The sequence below is a fragment of the Homalodisca vitripennis genome, chromosome 4 (genome assembly GCF_021130785.1).
Source record: "Homalodisca vitripennis isolate AUS2020 chromosome 4, UT_GWSS_2.1, whole genome shotgun sequence".
In the NCBI taxonomy this organism is placed as follows: Eukaryota; Metazoa; Arthropoda; class Insecta; order Hemiptera; family Cicadellidae; genus Homalodisca; species Homalodisca vitripennis.
Genome location: NC_060210.1, coordinates 65,921,028 through 65,933,912, shown reverse-complemented (window position 1 = coordinate 65,933,912; position 12,885 = coordinate 65,921,028). Strand labels below are relative to the sequence as shown.

General features: G+C 31.9%; 1 protein-coding gene across 2 annotated transcripts in view; it reads right to left on the bottom strand.

The window, feature by feature from the left end:
• Nucleotides 1–12,885, bottom strand: part of LOC124359429 (SH3 domain-containing kinase-binding protein 1-like) — a 59,708-nt gene that overhangs the window by 11,263 nt on the left and 35,560 nt on the right. For both annotated transcript variants that reach the window (XM_046812165.1, XM_046812166.1), the window contains 3 exons: nucleotides 8,726–8,905; nucleotides 6,975–7,222; nucleotides 4,757–4,889 (listed from right to left, as the gene is read on the bottom strand). In XM_046812165.1, the coding sequence (XP_046668121.1) occupies nucleotides 4,757–4,889; nucleotides 6,975–7,222; nucleotides 8,726–8,905 (561 nt within the window). The remainder of the gene's footprint in view (nucleotides 1–4,756; nucleotides 4,890–6,974; nucleotides 7,223–8,725; nucleotides 8,906–12,885) is intronic.

Genomic DNA, 12,885 nt, shown 5'->3' with positions numbered 1-12,885 from the left:
TCCAACTCATAAAAAAAATTGTTTTAGCACAAAAAACTTGTATACTGACTCATACTGAAGTAGCGGCCCTCAGCAATAGAGGTGTGTGATGACACTAATTGGTGAATGATAGGAGTTAACCACTAAAAGTATGTATCCAAATACAGAAACGCACCTAATCTTAAAAAAAGCCTGCCCTTGAACACCTACTGAAAATGAAAAAATGAATTGTATACAAAGTCTGTTAAAAAAATATCGTAACAATTTCATTTCCATGGGTTACATATATTCGTTTTTTTTGTACCGTTATGTTGGTACACATGTCTCTGATGTATGCCACCAAGTTTGGTTATTTTGAATGTTCAGTTAATTGTTGACAGCTGATTTGCTTGCATGTGTCATTGCTCTTCCTTGATTTGTACCTATTTGAAAAAATGGATCAAAGAATCTGTATAAAGTTTTTGCTAAAATCAAAATTAAGTACGCTGATGCATTCCGAATGTTGACTGTGGCTTATGGAGAAGGTACCTTAGACCGAAGCAACGTTTATCGGTGGTACAAAATGTTCTCAGAGGGCCGAGAAGATATGAACAACGAACAGCGTGCCAGACACCCGAGCACAGATGAAAAAATTGATGAAGTGAAGAAAATAGTATTGGCCAATTGTTGAATCACCGTTAGAGAGATTGCTGAGGCTCAGTTAAAGTAGAACATCTTTGTTTCTTGCAACCCTTCTCTTCGTTCATTTAAAAGTAAAAAATTTGTTTTATTGTTTTAAGGCCTTTTCCTTTGAAGGAAAGTATCGTCAGATTTCATGTAACTGAATACCTCAGGAAGAAAAAAAAAACACTGAATACAAAGTGGTTACTGCATTTTGTTTCTGTAATTTGAAAACATTGACAATTCAAACAGAATATCTTATTTGTGTGTACATTTTAATGTTTACGTTAAGACATAACATTTAACATTAAACCTAACTAATATATTTAATTGAAAAGGTTTAGTGCTTTAGTTATAACTAATATTAGGTACTAAAAATTGATAAATTAGTTATACATTGTGTGAAAATAAATTTGATACCAAAATTACATATATCAAGACAATAACAATTGATTTGAAAATGTGGTTTAAACTTTTTATTTTACCACTTACCTGTAAAATAAAGAGCCATTGTTTCTAGTACGTAATCTGTTAGAAATCCAACAACTTCAGAATCTGATTAAGTTTAATCACTTATAAGTACTAACATTTAATATTAAATGTTAGTAGTAATATCAATATTGTTACAGTTCCTAGCAGTGCACTAAGTTAGAACAAAAACCAAAAAGGTTATACTGAAAAGAAAATTGTCACTAAACTATTGTATTTTGTGATAATTAACATAATGAGGTACTGATAAGAAATCAGCTAGTCAAAACAAAAACAGTTCCTGATGAAGAGCAAAGTTCTAGACACAAGAGAGTACTTGGAAACTCATAAAGAACCGAAGAGGTCAGTGATAACAAAGTGATAAGATTGTGTATAAAAAGCTGAGATAACTGCAATAAACAGCACCCATACATCGAACAAGTGGAAAACAATGATGAAATGCTTAACAAAAATGCAAATCCTACTGCTTAAAAAGCCAGTGAATAAGTTTTGTGATATTATTAAAAATCTATATTCTTGAACACACACATTATTTTTTAATTCACCAACATATCATGTTTATTAAGACATAGAGATAGATTTATAAAAACAAATATTTTTCTCTACAAAGTTAACATAATTGATTTTAAGACATTTCTAGCTGCCATGTTCTTGTTGAGGACACTAGAATAAATTTTATGATTAATAAAAAATTAAATTTTAACGAACACATCAACAAAGTCTGCTCAAATGTTTCTCCTGACATATATATACACAATGAGAAACTTAAGTATTGCACAACAAACTGTCTTACAATATGGACCGTATTAAATATATCCTTAATACCAGATGGTATTGTTACATAAGGATATTGTAATGCAAATGAGACACTGTCTCACAAAAATGTCAATACGAATTATTATCAAAACTTGAAAGAGTCTTAAAGGACAGTTTATGGACTTAACTGATGGATGTTTGCTATTTAACAGTCATTACAGCTTTGCTGAGTGGTATACATCGGTAAACAGCAACAGACAGAGTATTGAGCTAGCCTAACTCAACACTAGATCATTAAGAAAGCACTGGGATACACTCATATCACATTTAGCGATTGGAAAATTGGAGTTTGACAGTGATTTTTGCAGAGGTTTCCTGTGATAAGCATAAAATAGCCTTATTCAATATTTCGAGTTATGTTAGAATAATTAAGCTAAGAAAAGATAAGGGACGAGGGAGACTTGCCATGTTCATTAATTCCAACACCCTTAACTTTGCACACATTACTATAGACAATATTAGTGCATATGAGTATATCACAGTTGAACTGGAACTGATAGGTTCAAAATATAACTACAAAACAAATAATACACACAGTTTATAGACTCCCCACAAAACAGTAATACACACAGTTTATAGACTCCCCACAAAACAGTAATACACACAGTTTATAGACTCCTCATAAAACAGTAATACACGCAGTTTATAGACTCCCCACAAAACAGTAAAACACACAGTTTATAGACTCACCACCTCATCTAATCTCCAGCAGGCCACACAACAGTTAAGTTAAAGATCGCTCTGACTGTACTTAAGAGATACCAAAATCTAATATTGATAAGAGATACAAATGTTAATATAATGGTAACCAATGACCTAAACACTAAAATACAAGACTGTGTTAGCAGGCTTGGGCTTCGATAAAGGCATTTGGGACTACACGACAGAAGAAATTAGATTAGGAAGTTTGGCCAAGTTGTGCATTGAACATATATATTGTTTTTTGAAAAGACCACTGGAAAGAATATTTATCGGTGTAATAAAAATTAAAGTATCTGATCACAAACCCTATAGTAGCTAGGATGGAACTGGCTGGAGGAAGAGAGGAGGACGGAAGGGCTGAGTATATTAGAAGGCTAGATGAAACACAAGTAACTGACAAACTGAAAAAAGAGCAATGAATATTGGACAGTTATAAAAAAATTAAGGCTTTCATAAACTTATTAAACAATTTTCAAATATTCATGAAAAAAGTACAACAGCAATACACAACAAATGTGGGAGGGATAGAGAGCACTGTCAAGCTTATACCAAGTGGCCTGTAAAGCAGTGGATGAATGAAGAACTCCTAAATTTAATAAAGGAAAGAGATAGAATATTGAGATTATGGAATGGAGATCCATCAAATCATAGGCACCGAGATTTATAAAAACGGCTAAGGAATAGACAGAATTATACAAAAAAAAAAAAAAAAAAAAAGCTATTATTATAAAGAAATATTTGAGACAAATAAAAATAACACCAGGAAAGTTTTGGATAACACAAAACATGTATGAAAGTATAAAAACACAGAAGAGAATATAAGTAGAGATGATATTTATGAAGAGCTAATACAAAACCTCTATATACCTAAAGCTACAGCAGAAAGTTTGTAAGGAGTTGTACAGTGTTGATAGTTGTTGCAATGGTATATTGTATAGCTGATACCTATTATCAGACTATACAAAAATATATGTTGATTTAATAGTGGTAATTAGTGGCTAAATTATTAATGCTATGCATTAGTGCACAACCACATTGTTATTTCGTTTTAGTGTGTTTTTAATCGTTGAATTGCTATGAGTCATGTGGCTGGTTGTTGAAAAGTATTTTTGTATTGTTGATACATTTTAAATATTTATAATAAATCTGTTATTGCTATGATTTTGTGTATAATACAATGTTAAAGGATATTATAACGGCATTAAGTCAAGCCGTGGTTAGGAATCACATCACAATTGATGCACAGGCACAAATAATATGTGTATATAACGTAAAACATGGCCCAACATTTTGTGACGAGGTCATAGCAGCAATCGAGTTTTGAGGGCGATTGTACCTTGTACAAAGATAAGGAGTTTTGGGTTTCCTGTTGACAGCGATGTCAGTTTTCTTGAGAGACAGGGTTGCCATCTGTTGCTGCTAACGAATTGGTTACTGTCGCAGTATGAGGATTGAAATATCACTATAAGAACAATTTTGATAGATAAAGATGGTGTTCTTGTATACTCGCTTGTAGTACCAGTCTGGTTGTTCAGTTTTCCTAATAAATATAGAATTTTTTACAATCTGAAACTGATTTATAATCATGTAATTAATTATGTTAGCACGCATTATTTCCATTCTTGAAATGTTATTTAGTTAATAAGAATTATTTCAGATATCTAGTAGTGATGATTCATTTTTTAAACTGCCACACTCAGTAGTAGTGTATTTGTAGTGCCTGCCCTAAACCACCCGCAGTAAGTTATAAATATATATGATGAAGTAATAATATATAATTTATTATATAAGAAGATTAACTCATTAAATGTTACGTGATATATTATAAAAGGACCTCAGCGATAAGTTTATTTACTCTTGGTGAGGCTAAAACTTGTACAACTATTGTTCAAATAAAATTTATGAAATTTTAGGAAAACCGAAATAAATAAAACAATGTTTGCTGTAGAACATTGGTTACATAACTTAATGTTGTGCATATAAATAAAATGGAATTATTTTTAAAATGGCTATTATGTAAAATCTAATAGGTTTTGTGCATGAGAAAAATCAAGCTTGTTTTTTTGTATAACCATAATAATTATTTTAAAGAAAGATAAAGCATAAGTACCTTGTGCAGAGATTTTCTTAGCCTGGTTCATCTTTAACTCCTCCACCCAGGGTGCCTTGTTGGCTTTGTCGTCTAACAGACTGAAGTGAGGCTCGGCATTGCCGTTGACCAGACCAGCTGACTGCTCCGCTGCCTGGACATACAAAGGATAGGTCAACATCTACATAGTCAGTTTGCATGTTTGACTACAGTATAGCAATAAAAGAGGCGAACCATGAACAACAAAACAAAGAAATAAAGTGGATAAAATTGGTTAGAAAAAATAGAATGTTAAAGAAATGAGTTTTACTACTGAAACATTTTTACTTTTAAGTGAATATAACTTAATACCCGACACTATGATATTTTACTTACCGGTAAAGAGGTTTTGTATGCTCTTTTAAGCATTTTCACTTTAACACACTCCCAACTACCCATTTTGAAATGAAATAAAATAAGTTATCAAAAAGCACCTGAACTCTCACAGTTTTAGTTTGCAATGAAAGATAAAACATGTGATAATCTCACTCTGCAGACAACATTATACCACTTGAACCTAACCAACAAAGAGCTTGAAATTATCTTAAGTGGTTGACAGTTAATCAATAAAAGTGACTTAAATTTTTTATTTAACTACTAAGATTACGAATCAATCTCTGAATTCTTTCTAATGGTTCTTGGAAGATGGAGAATATTTCGTGAACAACTCATAACTTTTTGTGTTTTTCTCATAAAAAAAAACACGTAAAAGAAAAAAATGATAGTTATATGGTTTTATGTAACAAGTCCCCTTTTCCTAGACATTTACTAGAACTTTACTGTAAGAGAAGGATATTCCACAGGCCGGCTCTGGTCCTAACGAAAGGCTTTCTGAGTCTATTTTGACAAGGGCATGAATTAAGTATTCTGCTCCTTTTGGCTTAATTTATATGAGGAAGACCGCCGCTTGGAAGACCATGGCGTGTTTTTGTGTGATAGTTGTCTGAGACCTAATACTTAACCCTTTGAACCCCAGGCGACGATACATCGTCACCGAGAAAATATGCGAAGATCCCCGCGGTGACGATGTATCGTCGCCAATGAAGACGCGAGAATCCCCAGGCGACGTAATATCGTCGCCATGGTATATGTGTTTAATACATATTTATTTGAAATCGTAAAATACTTATTTCATGAGTATTAATACATATTTATGAGTATTTTAGTAAAATACTAATTTTTTGTTAGTAATATAGTGTATTTAAAATAACATCTATGCTCAAAAAAATATATTACTCCACAACTGTATTTGTTTACAAAGCGGTCTAATGTTACGTATATTGTCTTTGTGCGTGTGAATTAAGTTAAATGTTGTAATTGAGGACTGTTTATAGTCACTTTTGCTTTAGTTTTAATCTTACAGTAATAATCAGTTCTGTGAACAATGAGTGACAAACATCATTGTAAATAACCCGAGTGAATTGGACAGACAACTGGATGTTGACCTATCAGATGACGATTGATCTGACGTCTCATCAATTTTCAGTGATGACACTGATGTTGATCCTACCTATAGGCCAACTATCTCGGACTCAGATGACGAAGAAATGCCATTTAGCCAGCTATCTACTTCTCGCAGTAACGCCGCCGCTAGGCCTACTCCGGACAATGACCAACCAGCCTCAGTGAGATCGCGGTTGCAAAATCTTTATCTTTAGAGATATTAATATAATTGTTTTTGTACATACATAAAACTAGATTTAGAAAAATAAAATGTGGGTACTCATGGTAAAAATTTTTCTTATTTTTGAATTAAAAAATCTTAAAATCTATTTTTTTTACCTAAAAATCTATATACATATACTTTAAAGTTATTTTAATGTTGTTAAACAATTTTTTATACTTCAGACTAAAATTTTTCTGTGTATACAATTTCATTCTGGACATTTTGGTGTGTAATACAAAACAATAGCATAAAAAATAGCAAAAATATTAATTTTTTATGAACAGTATGCAGTACAGCTGTTTCTGCTCCAGGGATTCTCTGTAGTTCTTAGGTCAAATGGTTTTGGTACGTTTTTACCACCATCAATATTTTGGTCTGGGGTTCAAATGGTTAATACTCTTTTTTTTGTTGAAGATGTTAGTAAATGATAATGAAAATTGAACAATATCTACTAGTCAACTTAAGTAATTTAAATTTTATGGTAATATCACTTAATTAATCTAATATTGAATAAACACAATATCAAAGGCTTACCTCTTTGAGTGGTACCCCGGAGGGAGGGCGACGGCGGGGAGCTCGCACTCGAGAGGCCGTGGGGTGGGTCAGCATTGCGGTTCGCCCCACACAATCAAGGTCCATATCCCTGTCAGCCTCCAGGATGAGAGAGCTTGACATCCGACTGGTAGTTCCACCGTCTGTGGAGTCTGCCATCGTCCGAACTGAGTCCACGGAGCTCTGTCTTAGTGAGAACGTCAGAGGTGTCAGTGGAATCTTGGCTGTTCCTGTCGGTCCACACTTACTTTAGCTCTACAAGAAACTATAATGTGCAATAGAAATGTAGTTTTATTAATGAGACATTATTTGAAAAAGTCTTTAGTTTGTAAAATTTTTACTATTAAAAAAAATTCTAATGATGTCCATCTGCGTGTTTATGTGTGTGTTACTAAATTACGTAAAAAGTACTGGACCGTAAAAAAAAGGGAACAGGAGTGGGACCTTTTTATTATTGGTTCATGTTAGATGAAGAAGAGATCAGATAGCAGATCTCGAAACGTAGTGTTACTGATTTTTTTGTATCACTGAACAATGGCAAATGTCGAGAAAAATCCTGTTTCCTTCACAATCTTCCATCGTCAAAAACAAACTTCAAACAAAGAAGGAGTACTCAGATAATGTGAATCAAATGGAGACCAGAAGTTCAATTAACAATACAGAAGCCTTGTAAACAGTTCAAATACACATTAATATTGGTGAGAGATGGAAGTGAGTGGACATAAGGTCTTTTACTCTTATCTCTTGCTGTCCACCCAAAGACCTTTTGTTTGATTGATATTATTGGATGAGGTCTCCAATTATTGTAATTTTATTAGGTTTCCTAAAATAATATAACTACAAGAAGCAAGAGTAAAAATAAGATTACAGAGTCCATCAACTTATCTCCTCTCAGCTACACCATCAGGTATTTTGTCAGTGTATCTGCTGAATTGTGGTTGTGATCAAACTTATAAACAGTCTACACTTGTATCCTGTTCTAAATGCAATGCATGTTGACTAAGAGATCAGCAAACATATTTGGTATTTATTTGTTCGTTTTTATTTTCTTATTTCTAATATTACTTTTAGCCTATTACTCTTTTGTTTAGTTTAACAATAGTATATTCACCAGTTTATTGTTTGAATAACAACAAATGTCTGAAGTATATTCAACACATCAACTGCAGTGCGGTGGACGCAGCTTACTACTATTCCGGCTGTCCTAAAGTCGGTACATGACTAAAGTCACAGTGAAGGTGCTAATAATGTATACTGTAGTTAGAGATGTATTGTAGTTTAACACATTTACTGCGATGGAAGCATGGTGTGTATACATTAATTTACGCATGGTTATTAATGTAATTCACTTTTGTTTTTCTGTTATAATCAGAAATCAGATCTATACAATTCAATAAATACAGAAAACAATGGCTATTTTTTTACAATTTCATTACTGTTTTCATGACATATCTTAGATAGGCAAATATCAATATTATATTGTACACTAATACATAAAAATAAGTTTAAAAAAATACAGTTAAAAGATAATAAATTGTAAAAATAAATATTTTTGTTTGTACTATATGTATAATCTGACACAATATCCAACAATGTGTCACTAAATGACAGTGCTGAAAATTGGTAGGATTTAATGTATACCTATCTGTGTGATTCTAATTTGTGTCAAGTACCATAGTAAATCTTCAAAACAATGAGCAATTGATGACATGTCAGAAATATAATGAAATTACCTGTGTTAGTCGGACTCTCAGGGGGTTTTGTTGGTGTGGTTACATTGCCCTTAATCTCAGGTTGCGTTACGGTTAACGTCTTGTTGATGGCAGGTCCACTAGCACTGCGCTGGGGCTTCTTAAGTGGTGGTGGTGGTAGCACTGGTTTCTTGCTCAAGCTGGGCGGGCTGGTCTTCTCATCTGTCACAGAAAGAACACAGTTTTTCATACTTGGATTTTTACTTCATTATACTTTTCACAAAGTAATTAGGCCATATTTTAATATTTTTTAACATTTAGATAAAACTTGGATAAATCATAACAAAAACCTTGTAGACCTGAAAACAGAGTATGATAATTATTAGATAAAAAAGATAATACATAGATATATGTATAAACACCATATCTGAATATTTGAATTTTGAAATATTTAATTACTGAAACATTACCTCTTAATAACATTATAACATTATGCAGTCCATACACGAAGTACATAAATTACACGACTAGTAAATATATTAGAATCTTAACAATAAACTAACTAAAAATACTAAAAAGAAAGCTAGATGTAGGGATCACTTCATTTTATAAAAATAACACAATACTAAAATGTAGCAATGTAAGTAAAAATACAATTTTAAGAGAATAATATTTTATTTGAAAATAACATGCCATGGAGTAAAAAGGTTTGCCTAGCATCCAGTATTAAAATTAAATGTAAATGTTATTGACCCTTTAGATTCTATGCATTTTTCCAGATTCAATTTTCAAAGAATCCCAAGACTTGTTGGCAAGTCCCAGCACTAATGTACTATGGTACTCAAGAATCCCATCTAGTTTAAAAGTAAATTTAATTTGTTTTAAAAAAAAAAACTCACATCTTCCTAAATATGCAGCAGTGTCAAGATTTTTATAATTTTAAAATCAAGATACGTTCTTTTTACATGACATACACTACATAAAAGTAAAATTTACTTTTTAAAAAAATGTTTGTTAAAGTATTTTTGTCAATAAAATGATATTTTAAAACACAAAACATGCACTCAATATTGTTGTTGATGTCCATTCTTTATGTATATATACAATATTATGTACAAATAGCATGCTACAAGTTTGAGCCAAAAATATTCATAAATAAACTGTGCAAAATGTTGTATTACAAAATCTCACATTTATGTATTTTTTTCCAATTTATGCAAACATAACATAAATTATTATACTATACATTTAACAGTACTTGGAAAATATATGTATGTAATATAATTCTAAACACCAATGTAAACAAAAAATCTTAATAAGAGGACAATTTCACATTTCAAAAATAAAAATAGGATTTATATTTAATTATTTATTGAAGTCATCCTTTGTACATAGTTTCATATTCGCAAGAGACTAAATTTGAATTTTCCCCATCTTGAAACCTAATATGATATTTTCATAAAACTTTTTTTTAAAAGATCTTAATCAGACTAAAAATTTTGCAAAATTTGAACTTTATACCTGTATTCAATGTAAAGATATAATGTTGTTAATACAAACATAGACAGACAGAAGGTAAACTAAGCAAAATAGAAAAATGCTGTGTACAACATTTTTTACTTACTTTAACCTGACAAATTAAATGGTGACGTTTGATAGAATAATTTGTAGACATCTGGATACAATTATTGTTAATACATGTTCTCTAGAGTCAAACAATAGCTGATAAAGCCTGGAGACCCTAGTTTGTCGAGGCATGTTAAATCTTGCTAGGAATGTTATTTTGTGCGTTTTGCTCACCGTTAACAATAAATATTGACACTAATTCCTTTTCCAGTAAAAAATATGTTAAATTTGAATTAGCCACCATTTTGTACTGGCTTGAGATAGAAATTTCTAAGCTACACTGTCCATTTTCTTTCATAAAGACCTTTACACTGATGTGTAATTTGAGAGGGATTTATATTAAAATTCTTAAGGTGTGTCCAAAATTAGGTTTCTTAGATAGGCTAAGGTCTTATGACTTTTTTTGTTTAAATTTTGAGCCTACCAGACATAACTCTTGTTTGGACAATATAATTACTAATTTTCACTATGAAGATGTAGACTGTAAGGTAACACAGCCTCATCTATCAGATCATTTGGGATTAATATTAAGTATTAAGCCTAATACTAGGCATCATGGTGGTACTGGTACTGACAGTGCAAAGGGACTGAATAGTAAGAATAAATCTTTTAGGCTACTGAATGATTCCACTGTAAATAGTTTTAAGGTCATGTTCAATAATATTAATTGGTTAGATTTGCTATTGCCTTACAATTTGGTTGAAGATGCATTTGATTGTTTCATGGAAACTTTAAAATACTATTTTGATATTTGCTGTCCAATTAAAACTAAGCCTACGCAGCCTAATGATGTACCGGTAACTGGAGTAATGTCTCATAGTGTAGATAAGAAATGGTATACTGTTGAGTTGAAAAATATTAGATCAATAATGTTAATGTATTACAATAAGTCCCTTGTTAATCCTAACTACAAAATCAGTTACTTGAGGTTAAAGCAAATTTACAGGTCTCAAGTTAAGATAGCAAAAAAAAAAAAACAGGCAAATGAAAACTATATTATGAATGCTACAAATAAATGTAAAGCAGCTTGGCATATCATTAACTCTGAGTGTGGAAGGCTGTCTAATTCAACAAATAAGTATGATAGGCCTATACCTATTTCTGTCAATGCTTTGAATACTCATTTTATAAATGTAGGAAGTATGCCTAATGTTAACAGTACTACAAGTCATGATAATGTCTCTGATCCTATTGATATATTATTGTCAACATGGAATGCACCTCCTCCAAATGGTTGTTTTTAAATGGAAAGAAGTTACTGTAGATCATGTAAATAAAATTGTAAATAGTTTAAGTAATTCTAAAGCTCAGGATGTCTATGGTATGTCTAATTTTGTTCTAAAAAAGATTGTTTCTAGCATAGTAGATCCTCTAACTTTCCTGATTAATTGGGTTCTACATGAAGGTACCTACCCTAAGTGTTTAAAAATAACAGTTACAGTACCAGTTTATAAGAAAGGTGATAGGCAGGATGCTAATAGCTATCAACCTATTTCGCTCATTCCTGTAATATCTAAGGTGATTGAAAGTGCAATAAAAAGTCAACTAGAGTGTTATTTTGAAGCCAACAAAATGTTATCCCCATCTCAATATGGGTTTAGGAAAAACCTTTCTACTATTAAGGCTGTGGAAGATGTTGTATCACATGTAATGAGTGGTTTTGAGGCCAAAAAAGAAACATCTGCTGTGCTATTAGACCTAAGTAAAGCTTTTGATGTTGTTCCTCATAATGTTCTTATTAAAAAACTACAATCTTATAACATTAAGGGAAAAGAATTATTGTTAATGGAGACATATCTGACTGATAGATATCAATTTGTAAAAATTTCTGAAGAAAAATCTGATGTTTTAAGTGGGGTACCTCAGGGCTCTGTCCTAGGCCCTTTTCTGTTTGTGATATTTGTCAATGATCTACCTGCTTTTATCCCTGATAAATGTATTTTATATGCAGATGACACGACACTGTTAACTTCAAGCGCTAATTCTGAAACTATCTGTATTGTTAAAAACTATATGGTTGAGAGATCTAACCTATGGTTCTGTGCCAATCAATTGTCTGTAAATAGTAGTAAAACAGAGGAAATTGTATTTAGTTTATGTAACTTAGATGATAAGACTGTGAAATTGTTAGGAATTACATTAGACTGTAAATTGGGCTGGCATCATCACACAAGTAACTTGTGTACTCGCTTATCTAGAGTAGTGTTCCTACTAAGTAAGCTAAAACAGTACACAAATGACAGTTTAGTCATAAATGCATACTATGCCTTTTTCCACTCGCACATATTGTATGGCCTAATCCTGTGGGAAAACGCCCCTGGTGCAAAGGAGGTTTTTAAATGGCAAAAGCGAGCAATCAGATGTGTTTCAGGTATTGGCTTTCTGGATAGCTGTAGATCACATTTTACAGAGCTAGGTATACTTACTGTTCCCTCAATGTATATTCTCCAATGTCTGATCTATGTTAAAGAACATTTGGATGAATATAACCTAAGAGGTAGTTGCCATGAGCATAACACTAGAAATAAGGGCCTAATTGATTGTAAATATGTTAGACTAAGTAAAACACAACACAG